This window comes from Giraffa tippelskirchi, chromosome X (assembly GCF_054371585.1).
Source record: "Giraffa tippelskirchi isolate mGirTip1 chromosome X, T2T-mGirTip1v1.2.pri, whole genome shotgun sequence".
Classification (NCBI taxonomy): Eukaryota; Metazoa; Chordata; class Mammalia; order Artiodactyla; family Giraffidae; genus Giraffa; species Giraffa tippelskirchi.
This window is the reverse complement of record NC_137289.1, coordinates 151422979-151448187: the sequence shown is the minus strand read 5'-3', so window position 1 is coordinate 151448187 and position 25209 is coordinate 151422979. Positions and strand designations below refer to the sequence as shown.

At 42.2% G+C, this 25209-nt stretch overlaps 2 protein-coding genes across 2 annotated transcripts; both read left to right on the top strand.

The window, feature by feature from the left end:
* The first annotated feature begins 5402 nt into the window (after positions 1-5402).
* On the top strand, positions 5403-19300 carry LOC145535792 (allergen Bos d 2-like). Its single transcript, XM_081564122.1, has 7 exons — positions 5403-5483; positions 5995-6134; positions 6328-6398; positions 8278-8385; positions 9686-9787; positions 17672-17803; positions 19284-19300. Exons 1-7 carry the CDS (start codon positions 5403-5405, stop codon positions 19298-19300), a joined length of 651 nt encoding a protein of 216 aa, XP_081420248.1.
* Positions 19301-20602: 1302 nt separating this feature from the next.
* Positions 20603-25166, top strand: LOC145535791 (allergen Bos d 2-like). Its single transcript, XM_081564121.1, has 6 exons — positions 20603-20683; positions 21192-21331; positions 21525-21595; positions 23475-23582; positions 24883-25006; positions 25154-25166. The coding sequence occupies exons 1-6, from the start codon at positions 20603-20605 to the stop codon at positions 25164-25166; spliced, it is 537 nt and encodes a 178-aa protein (XP_081420247.1).
* The last annotated feature ends 43 nt before the right edge of the window (positions 25167-25209 follow it).

Here is a 25209-nt window from a genome sequence, read left to right as displayed (position 1 = left end):
TCTCTGTATCTCTAAGCTCTCAGTTATTAGCACCCAATGAAAATGAAATCAAGAACTGAGTAAACATAGGAGGCAGAAAGTCACAGGAGAAATGCAGCCAAAAACTACAGCACTCACTAAATGACAACCAAGCTATCCTGACTGAAATAGATTTTACTGTGTGGACAGATCCAAATTCATGTCTTACTGATACAACCTTCTTTCATTTTGCACATAAGGCTAACGGAAGAGACATTACTCAAAGGTTTTGTAATATAAACAGACGTCATACTGAGTGAAAGCAAGGTTCATACAGTCGCTATTAAATATAATCATGAGATACAATAAAAGTGACCAGGGAAACAGGCCACTGAAATAAGTGTGAAGAATTTTAAGTGAAATGTTTGCAGTTTAAATAATGACTTAGTCACAGGCAGGAAATAGGAGCCATTGCAAAATTTTTACCTTTAGAAATTATTTTAAAGGATCTTCTTCAGCTAACAATATATAAAATCCTAGAAAAGAGGAATCTATGGCAAGTTTAATCTCAATCTATGGATTGAGTTTAATCAGTGTGGATCAATGAACTCTTAAACTTTGCAGGTTAAGGAGTGGGGCTCATTAGAAAGGACCCTGATGCTGGGAAAGGTTGAAGGCAGGAGAAGGGAATGACAGAGGAGGAGATGGTAGGATGGAGTCACCGACTCAATGGACCTGAGTTTGAGCAAGCTCCGGGAGTTGGTGATGGACAGGGAAGCCTGGCATGCTACAGTGCATGGGGTCGCAAAGAATTGGATACAAATTTGGGACTGAACAGCAAGGAGCAGGAAGGTATAGTCAAGGGGTAAATGCCATTGTGCTTTTAATAAGAAACGAGTTAATAAACATATCTACTTCCTAACACACTAACCCTGTCTGTGTGTTACATGAGTGAGATAAGAACACTTAAAAGCTATGCTCTAAGTGAGGGACAAGTATATGTGCAATACTAATTATACTCACCATACTGTTCATTACATCTTTCATTACATCAGAGAAGCTCTTCAGGTAATTATAACTAAACAAAAACATCTTGTAGCTCAGTTGGGAAAGAATCTGCCTGCAATGCAGGAGATCCGGCTTCAAATCCTGGGTCAGGAAGATCCCATGGAGAAGGGAACGGCAAACCCTTCCAGTATTCTTGTCTGGGAAATCCCATGGACAGAGGAGCCTAGTAGGTTACACTCCACGGGGTCACGATAGTCGGACACTGCCGAGTGGCTAAACAACAACAACACCTTTTTAAGTCAATAAAGCTTTATGTTTGAAACTGAGGATCTGATGATGTTGAGGACTCTGCAAGTCTCAAGCATTTATTCAATGATTATATGTTTTTGGTTCAAATTGTAGCAAACATATGGTCTTGCTTGTTTAGACAGCTCTGTGGGAAAATCAGGAGAAAAACATAATACTGTAATCTAGTATAAATGGATGAGCAGTCCTATATTCACAAGTTTGTGAACCATGAACACTTGATGCTTTTGACACCAATGTGTTGAAGGTTAGACATATGAGCTTCATGTTCTAATTATCTTTAATTAAATGCTGTCTCAAACACAAATAAAGAATTGGAGGGATAAAACAAAACAAAAGGAAACCTGTGCCAGGAAAAGAGACAAGAATATACACCCAATCAAATTTCACATAAAAGTACAAAGGAAATTCAGTGGAAAATAAGAAATTTATGGAGTAAAGTTGCTGGAAAAGTGGGATATCCATATGCCAAAAAAAAAATAAATAAATAATTCAATGCAGTCATTGTTCCATGTTTTAGAAATAACAGAGAGATTCATAGACGTATATGTAAGACCTAAAACAAGAAAGGTCTTCCCTTGTGGCTGAGCTGGTAAAGAATCCGGCTGCAATGCGGGAGACCTGGATTTAATCCCTGGGTTGGGAAGATCCCCTGGAGAAGGGAAAGGCTATCCACTCCAATGTTCTGGGCTGGAGAATTCCAAGGACTGTATAGTCCATGGGGTCACAAAGAGTCGGGCACAACTGAGCGACTTTCACTTTCAAAGCAAGGAAGACTCAAGAGGTAAAACATGGGAGGAAGTTCTGTGATCTAAGACCAAAAGGTTACTGATTAGGAAAAGTACCAAGACAGTTTCATCCACAGGGGACACTATGTTAGTAACCAGGCCTATATCAACATGAAAATATTTACAAACTTGAGCAACACCCTTAAGAAAGTACAAAAGAAGCCTGGGGCTGGGGAAAAATATTTGCCCCCCTATCTCAAAAAGGACTTGTTCCCAGAATACATATACAACCTCCAACCTTCATAATAAGGAAACAAATAATTCACTTCATAATGACCCCATGATCTAAAGAGTCACTTGCCAAAGAAAATAGAAAAACTGGAAGTAGAGACCTAAAAAAGATGCCCCATGGCTTTATTCCTTCAGGAAGTGAAAGTTACAACCATAACTAGATACGCTCACACACTTAGTTCAATGTCTGAGATGAAAACAACTGATCCCACTGAGTCCTGGCAAGGATCTGAAGCAATGGGTCTCTCGCCGACTGTTGGCAGTACTCTAAAATCAGAACATACGGAGATCCCATAGTTCCGCCCCTAACTGTTTACCTAGGAGATAAGATGAACCTGTATCAGCCTGTATCCATCAACATGTGAATGGTTAAGATTGGGATATATCCATACTTCCTTGGTGGCTCAGGAGTAAAGAACCCACTTGCCAATGCAGGGGACACCAGTTCCATCCTTGGATCGGGAAGACAGCCTGGAGGAGAAAACGGCACCCACTCCAGCAGCCTCCCCTGGGAAACCCCCACAGAGAGCCTGTCCATGGACAAAGGCTACAGTCCATGGGGCTTCAAAAGATTTGGACACACTTAGCGACTGAGCCCACACACTTCACTGTGCCCAAGCAAGATAATACTTTACCAACTGAGCTATCAGGGAAGACCAAAAGGTTGATCTTTCCGACCCAGGAATAGAACCGAGGTCTCTTGCATTGCAGGCGGATTTTTTTACCATCTGAGCCATCAGGCAAGTCCCAGGATAATACAACGCAGGGGTCAATAGGAATGGAGTCTACAAAGAATATAGACGATTATTAAAATGAACAGGCTAAGTGAAAGAAGCCAGAAACACACGCATATTCCTTTTTTGGAAAATTCTAAAGAATGTCAGCTGACTTACTGTGCCAGAAAACTGAAGAAGGGGATCCCAGGACCGGGTGGAAGGTGGATGAGAAGGGGTAGAAGGAAGGATGACCAAGGAGCCCGAGGATAGTCCTGAACGTGACAGATAAGCTCACCATGCTGACTGAGGAAAGGTTTTCACAGCTCAGTTCATCCAAAACTTATCAACCGTGCACCTCAAATATGTGAACTTTTGTCGAATCTCAACTAAATGAGTTTTAAAAAACTCACCTTTCACTTCAGCTATAGAGTTCAGTTCAGTTTAGTTCAGTCGCTCAGGCATGTCTGACTCTTGGTAATCTCATGAACTGCAGCACACAAGGCTTTCCTGTCCGTCACCAACTCCTGGAGTTTGCTCAGTTCAGTTACAGAGGTTCAGTTCAATTTCTGTACTTTTATATCTCTAATCATTATCCACCCATTTTTTTTTATTATTATTAACAAGATCATCACAGAGCTGGTGTTGTCCTGAGAGCAAACTGTCTGAGTATTATTTACAAAGTAGTTGCACATGAATTCTTTAATCTGGGTTCCCTGACTCACGAATAGTTCAGGAGGAAGGTTGAAAGAACACAATGGAGCTAAAAGTAAGGCAGAAATCTTACCTAGTCAGACTAGGTTATACCCACAAGGCAAAACAAAATTGTAGAGATGAACTTGGGAGGAATCCTTGAGTAGGATAGCAAATAAGAATTTTCTCCTGTTGAAAATAATTCATTAAATTTACATATAACAATCTGAATTAAAAGAAGCCATAGTGTATACACACAGACACAGGATGGAATGCTACACAATCATAACAAAGTTGAAGTTTTGCCATCTGTAGCAACTTGGATGGATGTTGAGGGTATAGGCTAAGTGAACGACTTTAGACAGAGAAAGGCAAATACTGTATCACATCACTTACATGTTAAATCTAAAAAATAAATCCAACAAGTCAATATTATAAAAAAGCAGCAAACTGACAGATAGACACAGCAAACTAGTGGTTCCTAGTGTGGAAGGAAAGGGGGTTGGGGTAAGTTAACAGGAGGAGAGAAAGAGGTATTAGCTATTAGGTATGAAATAAACAGTGTACAAACCTATTCTGTACAACACAGGGAATACAGCCAATATTCTTATAATGATAAATGGAGTATATAAAAATATGAATCACTACATGATATGTCTGTACCTACATAATACTGTACATTAAAAATGGAAAAGATCCTGATGCTGTGAAAGACTGAAGGCAAGAGAAGGGGATGACAGAGGATGAGATGGTTGGATGGCATCACCAACTGGATGGACACGACTCTGAGAAAGCTTTGGGAGTTGGTGATGGACAGCGAAGCCTGGCATGCTGCAGTCCATGAGACTGCAGATAATCGGACATGATTGAGTGACTGAACTGACTAACTGTACATCAACTAATACTTCAATTTCAAATAAAAAATATAGACTGCTCTGAGAAATGCTCTCATAATTGGTCCTGGGACAGATGCCACATACTCATCTCCTTCCACCAGACAGGGGCTTCCCTCATGGCTCAGCTGGTAGAGAACGCGCCTGCAATACAAGAGACTGCCTGCATGCAGATGACCCGGGTTCAATCCCCGGTCGGGACGATCCCTTGGAGACATAAACGGCAACTCAATCCAGTAGCCTTGCTTGTCCATGGGGAATCCCATGGACAGAGGAGGATGGTGGGCTACAGTCCTTGGGGAGCAGAGTCAGACACAACTGAGTGACTAAAGCACACCAGTCAGTACCATATTTAGTTTTAGAAAATCAGCTTAAACTGACTGTTTCAATGCTAAAGGAATAACACAGAATTTGGGGTTATGTGTCTAGGACTGTTTACCCCTTTTGGAATCTGAGGAAACAAAATAATATACATATCACTGTGCTTGAAATACTTCATATGTGCTATGATTTCTCATCTACTCTGAAGGCCGAATGTCCAAATTTACTTATGCTTCTCTTAAAATTAATACATTTATAAAAACCACAGATTGTGAAAAAAGCTCAGCTGCCAACCAGGATACTGGAAGATGGTATCTATGTAACCAAGGTTTTGTGAATAACTGCTGTTTGGTCATTACATATTCTGCCAAGAGATGTATCCTATAAAACGTGGAAACAATTCACAAACTCTCCAACAACTGGAGAGTCACCCTCATATTCTGGAGAGTCACCCTCATATTCTGGAGAGGAAGAATCACTAGAGTCACAAGATGGAGGCGGTATTCCTGACTCTTCTCCTTGGTCTGATTTGTGCTGCCCAGGAAGCTCCAGCTCAGCCAGAAGCCTCAGAGGTACCCAAATTCTGCTGATCTGGGAAAAGGTCTTGGTTCTGTGAGTGTGACAGAGAAAGGCAGTCTTGTTAACATGGATGACCAGTTTGTGTATGTATGTATACGTATATGTACACACACACACACACACACACACACACTGTGATACACATATTTATAGAAGGATAATACAACACTCTATCTTGCTGCTCTTTGTATTTTTTTTCATCTTATTTGTCTGTATGTAAGAAAAATAAAAGCTAATATGCTATCATTTAGGGAGCTATGAACTGTCATGGTTTTAATGGTACTGTTTTAGCTATTTCAAGAAACTCTGAATTCTTTCTGCTTGAATATGAATCATTATTTCATTTCACATTATTCAGCAAGGTAGGAGGCAGGACACTACTTTGCTTAATAAGATTGACTTTACTTCTCTTCTGAGGTAAAGGCAAAAGCCAAGGTTGTGCTGGGTGTTGGTGAAAAACATGGAAGGAGATTGACTGATGTTTATGGAGACCTTTCTTGTTAGATTACAGGGAACTGGTACCCCATTTACATGGCTGCAGACAACAAGGAAAAGATTGAAGAAGGAGGCCCACTGCGGACATACTTCCGCCGGTTTGAATGCATTGACAACTGTGAAAAACTGTCCATTACTTTTATTCTCACGTAAGCAGAAGCTTCCCCAACTGAACACAACTAGACTGTTGAATTCTATCATGGGATTTGGTCTCCAATGTGCAGTGAATGGTGGGGGTGATGCAAGTGAAGATGAGTGTGTGAACCCTGCTCATGGAAGGGTGACCTCCACTGCTGGGGAATGGATGGTGACTAAGGAATGTCTTGTCTGTCTGTTTCTCAGGAATTACCATAGCTGCACATTGGTCACAGTCGTGGCACAGAGAGCAGAAGGAAATGTTTACCGCCCAGACTGTGAGTAGGCGAGCTCTGTCAGTGTGTGTCTCCTCAAGGATGTGAGTCACCACGTGGGGTCCGACTCTTTGTGACCCCATGGACTGAAGCACACCAGCCTTCCCTGTCCTTCCCCAGGTCCCAGAGTTTGCTCAGACTCATGGCCACTGAGTGATGCCATCCAACCATCTCAGCCTTGGTCACCCTCTTCTCCTCTTGTCCTCAAACTTTCCCTCATCAGGGTCTTTTCCAATGAGTCAGCTCATCCCATTAGGCGGCCAAAGTATTGGAGCTTCAGAACCAGTCCTTCCAGTGAATATTCAGAGTTGGTTTCCTACAGGATTGACTCGTTTGACCTCTTTGCTGTCCAAGGGACTCCAGGAGTGGGTAGTCATTCACTTCTCCAGGGGATTTTGCCAACCCGAGGACCAAAGCCAGGTCTCTTGCATTTCAGGCAGATTCTTTACACCGGAGCCAATAGGAAGCCCAAAACCATGGACCATGCTCAGATCAATGGGCTTGGCTCCATCTAAGACAACTAGATGTCTGGACTTGTGTATATTTTCTCTATCCATTACAAATGCCAGCTTGGGAAAGACATTACATTTTCCAGGCATTAATTATGCACCAGAAAACTGGGATAAGGTACAATTTGGAAGGTGCCATTGATGGCATCTGAGAAAAAGCCCCAGAACACTGATTCCCCATGTTCCTCAGACATGGGGAAGCGTATACAGCTACCTAAGATTGCAAGAATCCATTCAAAAATGATTTTCGTTATTTGTTGTGCATGTGTCTGTGCTCAAGACACTCAGTCTCGACTGACTCTTAATGACCCCATGGACTATAGGCTACAGGTCCTCTGTTCATGGGATACTCCAGGCAAGAATATTGGAGGGGGTTGCCATTTCCTCCTCCAGGGATATTCCTGACCTGGGAATCAAAGGGACATCTCAGGCATCTCCAGCACTGACAGGCAGATTTCTTACAGCTGAGCCGCCTGGGAAGCCACTTATTTAACATTACAAGATCAAAATTGCTTTAGCCAAAGAGATTCTTTAAAAATTAAAAGTTTTTACTAGTCTCAATAAGAAGTAGAACCTGATTAAATTAAATGCCACAGAAAAGTATGACGATAAAGTAACAGTAACATTTCAAAATATTTTTTATGTAATTTGACAACAAAAGGGGACTAGCACAGATTTCCATCTCTATGGTTTGTAACACTGGAAAGAATTCTCATATACCAGTGCTGTAACACTGAGTGATTAAATGTCTACATGTTTGATTTTCAAGGAGAAAATGTGCAACGGAGCATTCTAATTTGGTCTGCTGCATGTTTTTTAATTGCCAATGTGTACATGCAGCCACAGAAACTATAAGAATCATTGCAGAGAGTATATCTCCAGCATTTGGCAATTGCCTCATTTCTAGCTCTTTTACCACCCTCTGTACTTTATAATGTCAGTTTATCTATTAACATTTATTTTAATATGATCTGCTTAAATTTAGAGAATACCTTTGTAATCAGGACTGTGCTTGTAAATTTGGTCACAAAATTCCTGAAAAGTTAATAGCCATCTTTAACGGTAAGCTCTTATGAGCTGGTATGAGATGGTTCAGGTCCACCATCTACTATAGTTGCAATAAGCAACTTCATTATTGTTCATAGACTGTGCAGTCCAGAAGACTGAAAGTCTTTAATGTGTTCAGAAGAGAGGCATGTGGAGAAAGCTTTCCTACTTCACTAGGTGTCTTGACTGTTTCTTACAACACACCCACTATAAATGTCAATGCAACTAAGACCACCATCAGAGGCATGTGAAGAATAAGAGATGTCCAAATTAAAAGGAAAGAAGCCAATTGTATTGAGGTTTGAATTTATGTTTTTCTGTCACAGTCATGGGTACAAATTCTGTGCAACTGATTCGTGTATCAGAAAGCTTGCTGGTATTCTATGCTGAAAACTTTGATGGAGAGAAGATCACAAAAGTGACTTATGCCCTTGGTATGTACTGTAGCTCATTCTATGCAAACTAGTCATGTTCATATTATCAGTCATTTTGTATTGAGAACAGAAGACATTACACACTGTATATTTTATTAAGTACACTGGAGCAGACATGTATTCACATGGGAGAACTCAGACTTCATGTGACACGAGTCAAGGCTGCACAAAGGTTGTCTATCAGGAAACTGAACAAATGTAGCCACTGGCGATTTTATCAGGTAGCTTTTTAAAAAAGTAGATACACTCATCCTGGAGGTGCCATGAAATAGTCCAGGATGGTCCGTGGCTTTCTTGTCAAACATCTCATATTGGAGTTGCCAGATTCTGAAACCGAAGTGAACCAAGGTTTAAATTTGAGTTTAGCAGACTCACAGTTCCCGATCATGAGTGCATTCATCTCCACCACAAATGCTTCATGCTTTGTCACAATCATTAAATCCTGACACCTGAATTAATGCTCTGCAAAAAGCACTGGATCATACTGAATCCTTCAGAGGCATGTGGTCACGTGTGTGAATCATGTGCCACGCAGCCAACCCCACAGAGTCACTGCCTGGTCCCTTTATCCTTTCTGATACTAAATCCACATTGGGACTGGGTAAGGGGAGTGTCTGGGCTGTGAGGATGACAGAGCCTGAGTTTTTACCCTCAGTAACATGTGTGAGGAGATTAGTGCTTGGTGAAAGTCCAAATCATTTCTTCTCCATCGTTTGAATATCATTGTTCAGTCTCTAAGTTCTGCCTGATTCTTTGCGACCTCATGGACTGCAGCACGCCAGGCTCCTCTGTCTTCCACTCTGTCCCAGAGTTTGTTCAAACTTATGCTCACTGAGTCAGTGGTGCTATCTAACCACTCCTTTGACTGGAGATCATGAAAACCCCAGGGATGCAATTCTAGCATGCAGACAAGGTGGACAGGAAGGGTTGGGGTTGGGAGGAATTCTGAGTTTCAATCTCCACCATGACCTTCTCGGATGTCCCACTACAGACAGCACTCACTCGGGGCTGCTTAAGCTCACAGGTGAATGGTCTGTAGGTCTCTCAGTAGCTCTGAGAACTGGAACGTGAAAAAATGGAAAGTATGTGGACTCCACCCTCTTGGACCCATCTGAAGACCTGTAGGCACACACGGGCACCTCTGTAGAAAATTCCCTGGTGAGCAGGGTTCAGGCGACGGAGGAGGGGCGTGGTCACGGTGACACTTACTGGACACTACAGATACGAGGCAGGGAACACTCTGCAACCTATGAAGGATTCTAACCCACACCTCTTCTGCCCTGTTTGCTACGAAATCCAGGCAAAGGAGACCGTCTGAGTCAAGAAGATATTCAGAAGTACGAGGAACTGAACAACGAAAGGGGTATTCCAAATGAAAATACAGAAGATGGCGCCAAAACAGGTAAAGGCCCTGAGGACAGCAGGTATCAGAAATTAAAACATGTCACGAGGATACTCGATTCAAATTTCCTTCTCACTCAGTCATCTTTCATACAGATTGTTGTGAAATAATTATTTGAAGTAGAGGCATATCAATGGTCATTTTTGCCTTTATTCATTCTCTTTCGCAGACAACTGTCCTAGATAAGAACTGACAACCTCCGTTGGGTGAGTAGTAACACGGTACCTAACAACACTGGGTTTTCTTTAGTAGGTTAAGGCTTTTTTTCTGGGGGAATACTGCTTTAAGAATGGGATATATACACAATGGGCTATTACTCCACCGTGACAAAGACTGAAATAATACCATCTGCAGCAACATGGATGGACCCAGAGATAGGCAATAAGTCACAAAGAGAAAAGCACACGTGATATGATATCCCTTACATGGAGAATGTTAAATACGACACAAATGAACTATTTACAAAACAGAAACAGACTTAAGACAGAAAACAAACTATGCTTACCAAACTGCTAATTGGGGGGAGGGATGAATTGGGAGTTTGGGTTTAAGACATACATACTACTAAACATAAAATAAACAATTAGAATCTGCTGTGGAGCACAGAAATCTATACTCAATGACTCGGAATAAACTGTACAGAGAATAATCTAAAAAGGTACATATTTACGTACATATATTTGTATAACTAAGGGGTTCCCTGGGAGCTCAGTATAAAGAATCTGCCTGCTGATGCAGGAGATGCGGGTCATGCAATAGGTAATGACTGGCCACTCAGGTATTCTTGTCTAGAAAACGTCAAAGACAGAGGAATCTGGCAACGTCCCATAGGGACACAGGAGTGGGACACGACTTGGCCATTAAACAAAAACAACTAATGTATGCGTAAAGCACTTTGCTGTGTACCTGAATCTAACACAACATTGCACATCAACTACATTTCTTTTTTTTTTTAATAAATTTATTTATTTTAGTTGGGGGCTAATTACTTTACAATATTGTAATAGTTTTTGCCATACATTGACGTGAATCAGCCAACTACATTTCAATAAAACTTTATTTTAAAAACGTAGGATCACAAAACCGTCCACCTTACCAAGTGTCAAAGGCTAGGGCTTCCCTAAGTATTTGGATTTAAGTATGAAAACATTCACACGGATGGAGATGCCACAGTGACATGTTTTGCAGACAAAGGAGATTGTGTGAAGCCCTGAGCTGTGAAACATGATGAACTCTGGGGAATCCCAGTGTGAATGAATGATCTCGCAACCACATATTTATGATTATAAGGAAGCTTTATAGAAGATGTAAGGAGCATAGGTGACCCAGTACATAGTCTACTGCATCTCGGACATGTTCATACGTAACTTAGTAACTCTCATCATAAGACCTGATGCCAGGCTGCTCACAGATAGTTTCACTTCACTCTGGTTGCTCAGTCACGTCCAACACTCTTGGACCCCATGACTGCAGGACACCAGTTGACCGTCACCAACTCCCGTAGCTTACGCCAATTCATGTCCATCGAGTCAGTGATGCCATCCAACCATCTCACCCTCCGTCATCCCCTTCTCCTCCCGCCTTCAATCTTTTCCAGCATCAGGGTCTTTTCCTGTCCGTCACTTCTTCCCATCAGGTGGCCAAAGTATTGGAGTTTCAGCTTCAGCATCAATCTTTCCAATGAATATCCAAGGCTAATTTCCATTAGGATGGCCTGGTTGGATCTCCTTGCAGTCCAAGGGACTCTCAAGAGTCTTCTTCAACACCACAGTTGAAAAGCTTCAAAACTTCGGCGCTCAACCCTTTTTATATTCCAACTCTCATACTCATATATGGGCTAGGGGAAATACCATAGCTTTACTAGATGGACAGCAGGTAGTAATTCTATGCAAACCCCAAGGGCAGTCACGTGGAGGGACTTCTGTGAAATGGGGCTTGTGAGGGAATTTCTCCACTGCTTCCACCAGTAACTGTTTCTATGTTCTTTCATTCTCTCACCATCATCATGCTAATCCTAATCGTCTCCACAACGTTTTAAATTGTTTCATCATGAAAGAAGAAAATGAAGTAAGATTATGAGAAGCATCGCATCACTAATCTGTCACAATCATTCATATGAAGATAACAGACCTTTTCCTTGAAATCATCCTTTCTTCTCTCCCAGGAAATCATGAGACTGGACCCATGACTTTCCTGCCACAAATATCCTCTGCTCTTGCTGATGTTACTGAATTCTTAAACTGTTCAATAAAATGATTAAAGCACATATGTGTCAGTAAAGAAAGGTGCCGTATTTGCAAACACTAAAACCATGTAAATCCAACTGTGTAGAAACTTGAGTATACGGTGTGGCAGGTGATAACTCTGTTTAGGATACGTGGTGTGAACACTGCAAGTATCTTAGTGATCAGTGAGAATAAACGACAGATACTAATTTTCTCTGAGCTTCCCTTGTGGCTTAGCTGGTAAAGAATCCACGTGCAATGGGGAATAACTGGGTTTGATCCCTGGGTTGGGAAGAATCTCAGAGAAGTCCATGTATACCCACTCCAATATTCTGGCTTGGAGAATTCATGGACTGTATAGTCCATGGGTTCTCAAAGAGTCAGCCACGTCTAAGCGACTTTCACTTTCATTAATTTTATACAGTGATAGAAGGTTCCCACGAGATGTCATGTGAGCAATGGGACTGGTTAATGAGACAACTTGAAACAGAACCTGTGCTTTCCTAACTGGTATTGGAAAACAATTCAATTCTGTGGCTAAGCAGTGCTCACCTGCTATGGGGTTGTCAGTAGTGACAAGGATTTAACAGAATGCAGTGTTACATGGGTTTTCCAGGTTTAGAATATGCTGACCAATGCAGGTCACACAAGACACATGGGAGCCTTCCCTGGGCTGGGAAGATCCCCTGGAGAAGGGAATGGCAACCCACTCCAGTATTCTTGCCTGGAGAATCCCATGGAAAGGGGAGCCCGGCAGGCTATGGTGTCCATGGGGTCTCAAAGAGTCAGACATGATTTATTGATTTAGCACACACACATATATAACAAAAGTGAACCGTAACTACTCAAGAAAGAGCACTGAAGTTGGATACAAGGCACTGGGTATGTGGTGTCTTATTTGGGGTGCTAGTGTCCATCACCAACTCCTGGAACTTGCTCAAACTCATGTCCATTGAGTCGGTGATGCCATCCAACCATCTCACCCTCTGTCATCCTCTTCTCCCCCCGCCTTCAATCTTTTCCAGCAACAGGGTCTTTTCCAATGAGTCAGTTCTTCCCATTAGGTGGCCAAAATATTGAAGTTTCAGCTTCAGCATCAGTCCTTCCAATGAATATTCAGGACTGATTTCCTTTAGGATGGACTGGTTGGATCTCCTTGCAGCCCAAGGGACTCTCAAGAGTCTTCTCCAACACCACAGTTCAAAAACATCAATTCTCTGGCGCTCAAGCTTTCTTTATAGTCCAACTCTCACATCCATACATGACTACTGGGAACACAATGGCTTTGACTATATGGACCTTTATTGGCAAGGTACTGTCTCTGTTTTTTAATTTGCTCTCTAGGTTCTTAAGCTAACCTTAAAACGACAGCAAGAGTTCAAATCAAACCAAAAAAAAAAAAAAATTAAAAATCTGAGCAGAGGTACTTCCCTAGGGGCCCAGAGGTTGGGAATCCACCTGCCAAAGCAGAAGACACAGGTTGAACCCCTGATCCTGAAAGATCCCACATGCAGCAGGCAACTAAGCACTGCTGCTGCTGCTGCTGCTAAGTTGCTTCAGTCATGTCTGACTCTGTGTGACACCACAGACGGCAGCCCACCAGGCTCCCCCGTCCCTGCGATTCTCCAGGCAAGAACACTGGAGTGGGTTGCCATTTCCTTCTCCAATACATTTAAGTGAAAAGTGACGGTGAAGTCGCTCAGTCACGTCTGACTCTTTGCGAGCCCATGGACTGCAGCCTACCAGGCTCCTCCGTCCACGGGATTTTCCAGGCAAGAGTACTGGAGGGGGTGCCATTGCCTTTTCTGAAGCACTACTGACCTTCTTCTCTATAGACCATGAGACTCAACAAGATCACCACCACCACGAGAAGCCTTCACATCACAGTAGATAAAGGCAGAGAACACAACAAATAACTAGTGTGTATTTTAAAATTAAACAAATACAGAGCAGCGGCTTCAGCGGCTGCACACTGCTGTGAACTAAGACTCTGTAAATTTATTACTGGTTCTCAGTAAATTAAAAAAAAAAAAAACAGAACAGTTTGTTCAGCCCTACATTCAAAACAATAATGGAAACAACTGCCCCAGAGAGGTGAAAAATGAGAATTCAAATCTGTTACTCTATACTGATCTAAAACGGGGCTTCCAAAGTGACTCAGCAGTAAAGAACCCACCTGCCAATGCAGGAGATGTGGGTTTGATCCCTGGGTCAGGAAGATCCCCTAAAGAAGGAAATGACAGCCCACTCCAGTATTCTTGCCTGGAGAATCCCCTGGACAGAGGAGCCTGGTGGGCTACTGTCCATGGCCTGGAAAAGACTCAGGACACGACTGAGCGACTCAACAACAACAATCATCAGTTTCACGGTCATTTTCTTTCCCTCTTCCTGAGGCACATTCTCAGAATTGTGACAACTTATGCCATGACGACAGTCTGGTTATCCTGTAGGTAACTTGTCCTCCTGGCGGGGGTTTCAGTGTCTGTAAGACAGCTCCCAGGACATGGCTCAGAATACTGTCTACAACCTTTGAGGACAAACGAAAGGCCTTGAATTCGCTCACTGACTACACTATTAGTGTTTAGTATGGTTGGATGTTTTTTTTTGCTTCTGCGTTTATCGCTTCTCTGGTTAAACTGATTCTCTGGCTCAAGTTTTTCCACAGACAAAAGGCAGGTGGAGGACATGGGGGGAAGGGCCACGGAGTCCTGCTCGGTTTCACTAAGATCCATCGGAAGTGGATTCTGTACAGGAAGGGGTGCCAGGCACTGAGATGAGAACGCAGGTAGTTCAGTTTATACTCAGAGCTCGGATGGTCATGACCAGGCCAATCTAAAATGTTTGTAGATTGCTTCCATGTCCTGGCTATTGTAAACAGTGCTGTGATGAACACTGGGGTACACGCGTCTCTTTCAATTCTGGTTTCCTCGGTGTGTATGCCCAGCAGTCGGATTGCTGGGTCATATGGCAGTTCTATTCCCAGTTTTTTAAGGAATCTCCACACTGTTCTCCATAGTGGCTGTACTAGTGTCCATCAGCAGACGGATGGATAAGGAAGCTGTGGTACATATACACAATGGAATATTACTCAGTCATTAAAAAGAATACATTTGAATCGGTTCTATTGAGATGGATGAAACTGGAGCCCATTATACAGAGTGAAGTAAGCCAGAAAGAAAAACACCAATACAGTATACTAATGCATATATATGGAATGTGAAAGATGGTAACGATAACCGTATATGCGAGACAGAATAAGAGACACGGATGCATAGAACAGTCTTATGGACTCTGAGGGAGAAGGTGAGGGTGGGACGTTCTGGGAGAATAGCGTTGAAACATGTATATTATCATATGTGAAAGAGAACACCATTCCACGTTCGATGCATGAGACAAATGCTCAGGGCCGGAGCAATGGGATGACCCAGAGGGATGGGATGGGGAGGGAGGTGGGTGGGGGGTCCAGGAAGGGGAACACATGTAAACCCATGGCTGATTCATGTCAATGTATGACAAAAACTATTACAATATTGGAAAGTAATTAGCCCCCAACTAAAATACATACATTTATTTTAAACAAATAAATAAATAAAATGTTTGTAGAGAAGCCTAGAATAATCAAGACAAAGGCAAAGAAAAAAAAGAAAAGAATACATGTAGTTCTGTCTTCCTTCGAGAATACAAAAGACAATCTGCCTTCTGTTTCATTTAGGTGTGTGTGTGTGTCTGTTTGTGTGTTTGTGTGTGCGCATGTGCCATTTTTCTTGGTTCTGGATTGAAATACATGGGGACAACTCTGTAGCTGATGAGAACAAAATGCTCCCAGATTGCACACAGACACCACATGTGCTACACTTTACAGACGTTTCTCTAATAACCTGATGAGTGAAGCGGTGACTTTTCTCGAGCACAGAAGGATTCAGAGTTTCCATAACTAGCTCATAAGGCCAGCAGAAAGTGGGGGTGTGGTCAGGAGGTGTATGAATTGCTGAGTCAGGGTGACAGCTGCTGCCATTTCATCCTTGAGAAAACACTACCAAGCAGTAAACACCTCATGACTGTTCCCAACACACTAGATCCTTTGGAGACTGTGCTTCTGGAAAAGGGGAGGCATTTCTTCCATTAATATGCAAAGAGAGTTCATTTTTTCTTAACTAAGTGAGGTACATTAATTCGTTGAAATCCAAATTTTTTTTTAATTCTAAAACATATTTCAGGATTCACTCATGGGATGGTGGGCCCACATTCCCTGACTCTGTAATTCTTCTTCACAGAGAATAAAAGAAAGACACAGCTTTATATGCAGGTGTGTATTACACCAGATGAATTTAATAAATATACCATTTCCTAAATATACTATAAATAGAAATGCAACTTTATTATTTACTTATTTATAAATACAGAAGTAAATTTCCATAAAACTTACAATATAAACTTATGAATATTGTATCATTATAAATGGAGACAGCGTTGAGTGTTATCAATAGATACTATAATAACAATGAGTAGTTGTACTTAAATATATATTTAATGTTTAATTGATCATATAATTGTGAGAGTCATATAATAAAATGTACACAAATATGCACGTTATTTACATGATGTATTTAATTTATGAATAAATAATGGACTTGTGTGAGGGCCCAGTGGTAAAGACTCCACCTGCCAATGCAGGGTACACGGGTTTCATCCCACGTCCAGGAAGATTCCACATACCTTGGGACACCTCAGCCCGTATACCATAAATAGTGAGCCCATGTGCAGCAGCTACTGAATCCCACAATTTGGAGCCCGGCCTCCACAAAAAGATAAGCTACACAATGCTGCACTGCAACTAGAGAGAAGCCCCCACTCGCAGCAAGTACAGAAAGTGCATGCTCAACAAAGAGTCAGAGCTGCTGTGTGTGAATAAATAAATGTTTATATAGTTTCCACTCATGTGTTATATACCTGAATGTATCAGTATAATCAAGGCAGCTATACATAACTTTACACATATGGAATACTGCCTATGGCATATAAATACTGCCATGACCTGTCACACCTTATGTTGTATATAGATATTGAGCTGTTTCCTTCGAGTCTCCTAAAGGAGACACAGAGATGCCGATAGACACTTTCCTTGTCACTGGAGGAGCATGCAGGCCAATAGATAACAGGGTACCAGGACAACCAGGGTTCTAGAACATTCTAAAGATGAGCCAGAAGCACTGAGAGGGACAACAAGGTGCTTCTGCACAGCACAGGGAACTAGATTCAATATCTCATACCAATCTATACTGGAACAGAATCTGGCAAACACTAGACGTTGTCTATGTCTATAACTGAATCACTGCTGCATGGCAGCAACTAACACAACAATGGAAATCAAAGATACTTCCATTTTTTTTTTTAATAAAGTGGTTAAGAGGCAGGAAGGAGGGAATCAAATCACAGTCAATCCCCGTACAAAGAAAAGAACCGCAGGCCTCGGCTCCCAGAAGGGTGTGTCTCCGTCCACTTCCATTCCCAGGATCCCACCAGCCACGTGGTGACCGGTCCTCAGTAGGACACACAGTAACCAGAGGTCAGCGGGAGCTCTGACCCTGCAGGGAACGGGCCAGGGTGGGGGTGCAGAAACGGAGCCCAGAAGCAGTGACTTCCTTCTGCTACTTTATAGCTCAGATGAAACACCACTCCCCTACCATGCCTCCTAAGATGTCAATATTCTCGAGACGTAAGTCCACCGTCACCCGGAAGCTTAGCAACACGGCTCACCCCATGCCCAAGGCGCCTTTCACTCAGAATCCAGGTAAACGCGCTTCACCGTGTCACTTCCTGCTTCAACATTTTTAGCAATCTCCAGGGGATAAAGAACCAAATCTTACATGGTTCTTGTCTTGAAATTCAACAATACTGATGCAGCCACTGTCTTGGTGGTCCAGCAGTTAAGACTGCACCTTCCAAAGCACAGAATGTTGGGTTCCACCCATGGTCGGAGAACCAAGATCACACGTGCCCTGGAGCAACGAAGAGTCGACACAGCCAAAAAAAAAAAAAAAAAAAAAATACTGATGCCATCCTAACTTTCAGGCGAAATACCCACATTTCTGCTTAAGGACACACTGTTCAGCCTTCCGTATTTATTTATTTTTCATCCTTCCGTATTTAATCCAAATAGTTTCTTCCTCCTTACTTTCTGGCTTTTGGTAATGTATTCATCTTTGTGTTCTATATTTATCTACCTCACCACATTTTATAATACAATTTTCTCAATTGTTTCATAAATAGACTACAGATCCCTTGAGGAAAGTTTATAGTAAGTAGGTAAGTAAAAGTCACTCTGTCCTGTCCGACTGTTTGTGACCCTGTGGACTATACAGTCCACAGAATTCTCCAGGCCAGAATACTGGAGTGGGTAGCCTTTCCCTTCTCCAGGAGATCTTCCCAACCCAGGGACCAAACCCAGGTCTCCCACATTGCAGGCAGCTTCTCTACCAGTTGAGCCACCAGGGAAGCCCAAGAATACTGGAGTGGGTAGCCTATCCCCTCTCCAGTGCATCTTTCCGACCCAGGAATCAAACCAGGGTCTCCTGCATTGCAGGCAGATTCTTTACCAACTGAACTATCAGGGAAGCCCAATGAGAGTTTATGCGAAATTAAGTATTTCTCAGTTGAGTTCAGTTCAGTTCAGTCGCTCAGTCGTGTCCGACTCTTAGAGATCCCATGAATTGCAGCACGCCAGGCCTCTCTGTCCATCACCAACTCCCGGAGTCTACCCAAACCCATGTCCATTGAGTCAGTGATGCCATCCAACCATCGCATCCTCTGTCGTCCCCTTCTCCTCCTGCCCTCAGTCTTTCCCAGCATCAGGGTCTTTTCCAATGAGTCAACTCTTTCCATCAGGTGGCCAAAGTATTGGAGTTTCAGCTTCAACATCAGTCCTTCCAATGAACACCCAGGACTGATCTCCTTTAGGATGGACTGACTGGATCTCCTTGCAGTCCAAGGGACTCTCAAGAGTCTTCTCCAACACCACAGTTCAAAAGCATCAATTCTTCAGCGCTCAGCCTTCTTCACTGTCCAACTCTCACATCCATACGTGACCGCTGGAAAAACCATAGCCTTGACTAGACGGACTTTTGTTGTATCTCAGATAATGCTTTTAAAAGCTCATCTTTCACTTCAGCTCTAGAGTTCAGTTCAGTTACAGAGGTTCAGTTCAATATCTGTATTTTTATGTCTCCAATCACTATCCATCCATTTACTTTTTTTTTTTTTTTAATTAATAGGGCTGGTGTCGTCCTGAGAGCAAACTGAGTATTATTTAGAGAGAGGTTGCCCATGGTTTCTTTAATCTATGTTCTGTAATGCATGGATAAGTTCAGGAGGAAGGTTGAAAGAACATGGATCTTAGTATCAGGAGCTACATGTAAGGCAGAAATCTTACCAACTGTAGTGAGACTAGGTTATATCCACAAGGCAAAATGAAACTGTAGAGATGAACCTGGGAGGAATATTTGAGTAGGGTAGGAGATAAGAATTTTCTCCTGTTGAAAACACTTTATTAAATTAAAATATAACAATCTAAACATAAAGAAGTCATAGTGTATACACACATACAAACACGCATACACGTGTAATACTATGCAACCATAAAAAAGTTGAAATTTTGCCATTTGCAGCAACATGGATGAATTTTGATGGCATTAGGCCTAGTGCATAAAGTTGAAGAAAGACAAATACTGTATGATAACACATGTGAAATCTAAAAAATAAAGCAAACTAGTGAATATAACAAAAAAGCAACAAATCCATAGATACAGAAAACAAACTAGTGATGAGTCGTGTGGGAAAGGGGGTAGGGGTAAGGTAACAGGTGGGGAGTAAGAGGTACAAACTACTATGTGTCAAATAAACAGTGTACAAATATATATGGTACAACATAGAGAGTAAAGCCTGAATTTCATAACTATAAATGGAGTATACAAAAATTGGAAATCACTATATGGTACATCACTAACGTCTATACTATTGTACATCAACTATACTTCAATTTCAAAACAAAGAAATATAGACTCCTCTGACGGATGCCCTGACAACCAATTCCTGGTAAAGAACCCACACGTTAATCTTCATAAAGACGGACAGTACCGTCTTTAGTTGTAGAACATGAGCTTAAACTGATCTCTTCAATGCTAAACAAATAACAGGGGAGTTGGGGCTATGAGTCTCGGACTGTTTGTCCGTCTCGGGCTGTTTGTCCCATTTTGGAATCTGAGGATATAAAAGAATATAAGTATCAGTGTCTTTGAAATACTTCATACATCCTGTGAGTTCTCATTTACTCTGAAGGCAAATGTCCAGACCTACCTAAGCTTCCCTTAAAATTAATCTCTTTTTAAAAGCCAAACATTGCAAAAAATGCTCAACTGCCAACCAGGATATAAGAAGATGATGCATACGTAACCAAAGTCTTGTGATCAACCACTGTTTGATCATCACGTTTTCCACCAAAGACCCATCTTTTAAGAAGTGGGACCAATTTACAACCTCTCCAACAACTGAGACACCCTGAGCTTCTCTAGAAGAAGGACCACAGAGCCACAAGATGAAGGTTGTCTTCCTGACTCTTCTCCTTGGTCTGATTTGTGCTGCCCAGGAAGCTCCAGCTCAGCCAGAAGCCTCAGAGGTACCCAAATTCTGCTGATCTGGGAAAAGGTCTTGGTTCTGTGAGTGTGACAGAGAAAGACAGTCTTGTTAACATGGATGACCAGTTTGTGTATGTATGTATACGTATATGTACACACACACACACACACACATACTGTGATACACATATTTATAGAAGTATAATACAACACTCTATCTTGCTGCTCTTTGTATTTTTTTTCATCTTATTTGTCTGTATGTAAGAAAAATAAAAGCTAATATGCTATCATTTAGGGAGCTATGGAACTGTCATGGTTTTAATGGTACTGTTTTAGCTATTTCAAGAAACTCTGAATTCTTTCTGCTTGAATATGAATCATTATTTCATTTCACATTATTCAGCAAGGTAGGAGGCAGGACACTACTTGGCTTAATAAGATTGACTTTACTTCTCTTCTGAGGTAAAGGCAAAAGCCAAGGTTGTGCTGGGTGTTGGTGAAAAACATGGAAGGAGATTGACTGATGTTTATGGAGACCTTTCTTGTTAGATTACAGGGAACTGGTACCCCATTTACATGGCTGCAGACAACAAGGAAAAGATTGAAGAAGGAGGCCCACTGCGGACATACTTCCGCCGGTTTGAATGCATTGACAACTGTGAAAAACTGTCCATTACTTTTATTCTCACGTAAGCAGAAGCTTCCCCAACTGAACACAACTAGACTGTTGAATTCTATCATGGGATTTGGTCTCCAATGTGCAGTGAATGGTGGGGGTGATGCAAGTGAAGATGAGTGTGTGAACCCTGCTCATGGAAGGGTGACCTCCACTGCTGGGGAATGGATGGTGACTAAGGAATGTCTTGTCTGTCTGTTTCTCAGGAATTACCATAGCTGCACGTTGGTCACAGTCGTGGCACAGAGAGCAGAAGGAAATGTTTACCGCCCAGACTGTGAGTAGGCGAGCTCTGTCAGTGTGTGTCTCCTCAAGGATGTGAGTCACCACGTGGGGTCCGACTCTTTGTGACCCCATGGACTGAAGCACACCAGCCTTCCCTGTCCTTCCCCAGGTCCCAGAGTTTGCTCAGACTCATGGCCACTGAGTGATGCCATCCAACCATCTCAGCCTTGGTCACCCTCTTCTCCTCTTGTCCTCAAACTTTCCCTCATCAGGGTCTTTTCCAATGAGTCAGCTCATCCCATTAGGCGGCCAAAGTATTGGAGCTTCAGAACCAGTCCTTCCAGTGAATATTCAGAGTTGGTTTCCTACAGGATTGACTCGTTTGACCTCTTTGCTGTCCAAGGGACTCCAGGAGTGGGTAGTCATTCACTTCTCCAGGGGATTTTGCCAACCCGAGGACCAAAGCCAGGTCTCTTGCATTTCAGGCAGATTCTTTACACCGGAGCCAATAGGAAGCCCAAAACCATGGACCATGCTCAGATCAATGGGCTTGGCTCCATCTAAGACAACTAGACGTCTGGACTTGTGTATATTTTCTCTATCCATTACAAATGCCAGCTTGGGAAAGACATTACATTTTCCAGGCATTAATTATGCACCAGAAAACTGGGATAAGGTACAATTTGGAAGGTGCCATTGATGGCATCTGAGAAAAAGCCCCAGAACACTGATTCCCCATGTTCCTCAGACATGGGGAAGCGTATACAGCTACCTAAGATTGCAAGAATCCATTCAAAAATGATTTTCGTTATTTGTTGTGCATGTGTCTGTGCTCAAGACACTCAGTCTCGACTGACTCTTAATGACCCCATGGACTATAGGCTACAGGTCCTCTGTTCATGGGATACTCCAGGCAAGAATATTGGAGGGGGTTGCCATTTCCTCCTCCAGGGATATTCCTGACCTGGGAATCAAAGGGACATCTCAGGCATCTCCAGCACTGACAGGCAGATTTCTTACAGCTGAGCCGCCTGGGAAGCCACTTATTTAACATTACAAGATCAAAATTGCTTTAGCCAAAGAGATTCTTTAAAAATTAAAAGTTTTTACTAGTCTCAATAAGAAGTAGAACCTGATTAAATTAAATGCCACAGAAAAGTATGACGATAAAGTAACAGTAACATTTCAAAATATTTTTTATGTAATTTGACAACAAAAGGGGACTAGCACAGATTTCCATCTCTATGGTTTGTAACACTGGAAAGAATTCTCATATACCAGTGCTGTAACACTGAGTGATTAAATGTCTACATGTTTGATTTTCAAGGAGAAAATGTGCAACGGAGCATTCTAATTTGGTCTGCTGCATGTTTTTTAATTGCCAATGTGTACATGCAGCCACAGAAACTATAAGAATCATTGCAGAGAGTATATCTCCAGCATTTGGCAATTGCCTCATTTCTAGCTCTTTTACCACCCTCTGTACTTTATAATGTCAGTTTATCTATTAACATTTATTTTAATATGATCTGCTTAAATTTAGAGAATACCTTTGTAATCAGGACTGTGCTTGTAAATTTGGTCACAAAATTCCTGAAAAGTTAATAGCCATCTTTAACGGTAAGCTCTTATGAGCTGGTATGAGATGGTTCAGGTCCACCATCTACTATAGTTGCAATAAGCAACTTCATTATTGTTCATAGACTGTGCAGTCCAGAAGACTGAAAGTCTTTAATGTGTTCAGAAGAGAGGCATGTGGAGAAAGCTTTCCTACTTCACTAGGTGTCTTGACTGTTTCTTACAACACACCCACTATAAATGTCAATGCAACTAAGACCACCATCAGAGGCATGTGAAGAATAAGAGATGTCCAAATTAAAAGGAAAGAAGCCAATTGTATTGAGGTTTGAATTTATGTTTTTCTGTCACAGTCATGGGTACAAATTCTGTGCAACTGATTCGTGTATCAGAAAGCTTGCTGGTATTCTATGCTGAAAACTTTGATGGAGAGAAGATCACAAAAGTGACTTATGCCCTCGGTATGTACTGTAGCTCATTCTATGCAAACTAGTCATGTTCATATTATCAGTCATTTTGTATTGAGAACAGAAGACATTACACACTGTATATTTTATTAAGTACACTGGAGCAGACATGTATTCACAAGGGAGAACTCAGACTTCATGTGACACGAGTCAAGGCTGCACAAAGGTTGTCTATCAGGAAACTGAACAAATGTAGCCACTGGCGATTTTATCAGGTAGCTTTTTAAAAAAGTAGATACACTCATCCTGGAGGTGCCATGAAATAGTCCAGGATGGTCCGTGGCTTTCTTGTCAAACATCTCATATTGGAGTTGCCAGATTCTGAAACCGAAGTGAACCAAGGTTTAAATTTGAGTTTAGCAGACTCACAGTTCCCGATCATGAGTGCATTCATCTCCACCACAAATGCTTCATGCTTTGTCACAATCATTAAATCCTGACACCTGAATTAATGCTCTGCAAAAAGCACTGGATCATACTGAATCCTTCAGAGGCATGTGGTCACGTGTGTGAATCATGTGCCACGCAGCCAACCCCACAGAGTCACTGCCTGGTCCCTTTATCCTTTCTGATACTAAATCCACATTGGGACTGGGTAAGGGGAGTGTCTGGGCTGTGAGGATGACAGAGCCTGAGTTTTTACCCTCAGTAACATGTGTGAGGAGACTAGTGCTTGGTGAAAGTCCAAATCATTTCTTCTCCATCGTTTGAATATCATTGTTCAGTCTCTAAGTTCTGCCTGATTCTTTGCGACCTCATGGACTGCAGCACGCCAGGCTCCTCTGTCTTCCACTCTGTCCCAGAGTTTGTTCAAACTTATGCTCACTGAGTCAGTGGTGCTATCTAACCACTCCTTTGACTGGAGATCATGAAAACCCCAGGGATGCAATTCTAGCATGCAGACAAGGTGGACAGGAAGGGTTGGGGTTGGGAGGAATTCTGAGTTTCAATCTCCACCATGACCTTCTCGGATGTCCCACTACAGACAGCACTCACTCGGGGCTGCTTAAGCTCACAGGTGAATGGTCTGTAGGTCTCTCAGTAGCTCTGAGAACTGGAACGTGAAAAAATGGAAAGTATGTGGACTCCACCCTCTTGGACCCATCTGAAGACCTGTAGGCACACACGGGCACCTCTGTAGAAAATTCCCTGGTGAGCAGGGTTCAGGCGACGGAGGAGGGGCGTGGTCACGGTGACACTTACTGGACACTACAGATACGAGGCAGGGAACACTCTGCAACCTATGAAGGATTCTAACCCACACCTCTTCTGCCCTGTTTGCTACGAAATCCAGGCAAAGGAGACCGTCTGAGTCAAGAAGATATTCAGAAGTACGAGGAACTGAACAACGAAAGGGGTATTCCAAATGAAAATACAGAAGATGGCGCCAAAACAGGTAAAGGCCCTGAGGACAGCAGGTATCAGAAATTAAAACATGTCACGAGGATACTCGATTCAAATTTCCTTCTCACTCAGTCATCTTTCATACAGATTGTTGTGAAATAATTATTTGAAGTAGAGGCATATCAATGGTCATTTTTGCCTTTATTCATTCTCTTTCGCAGACAACTGTCCTAGATAAGAACTGACAACCTCCGTTGGGTGAGTAGTAACACGGTAC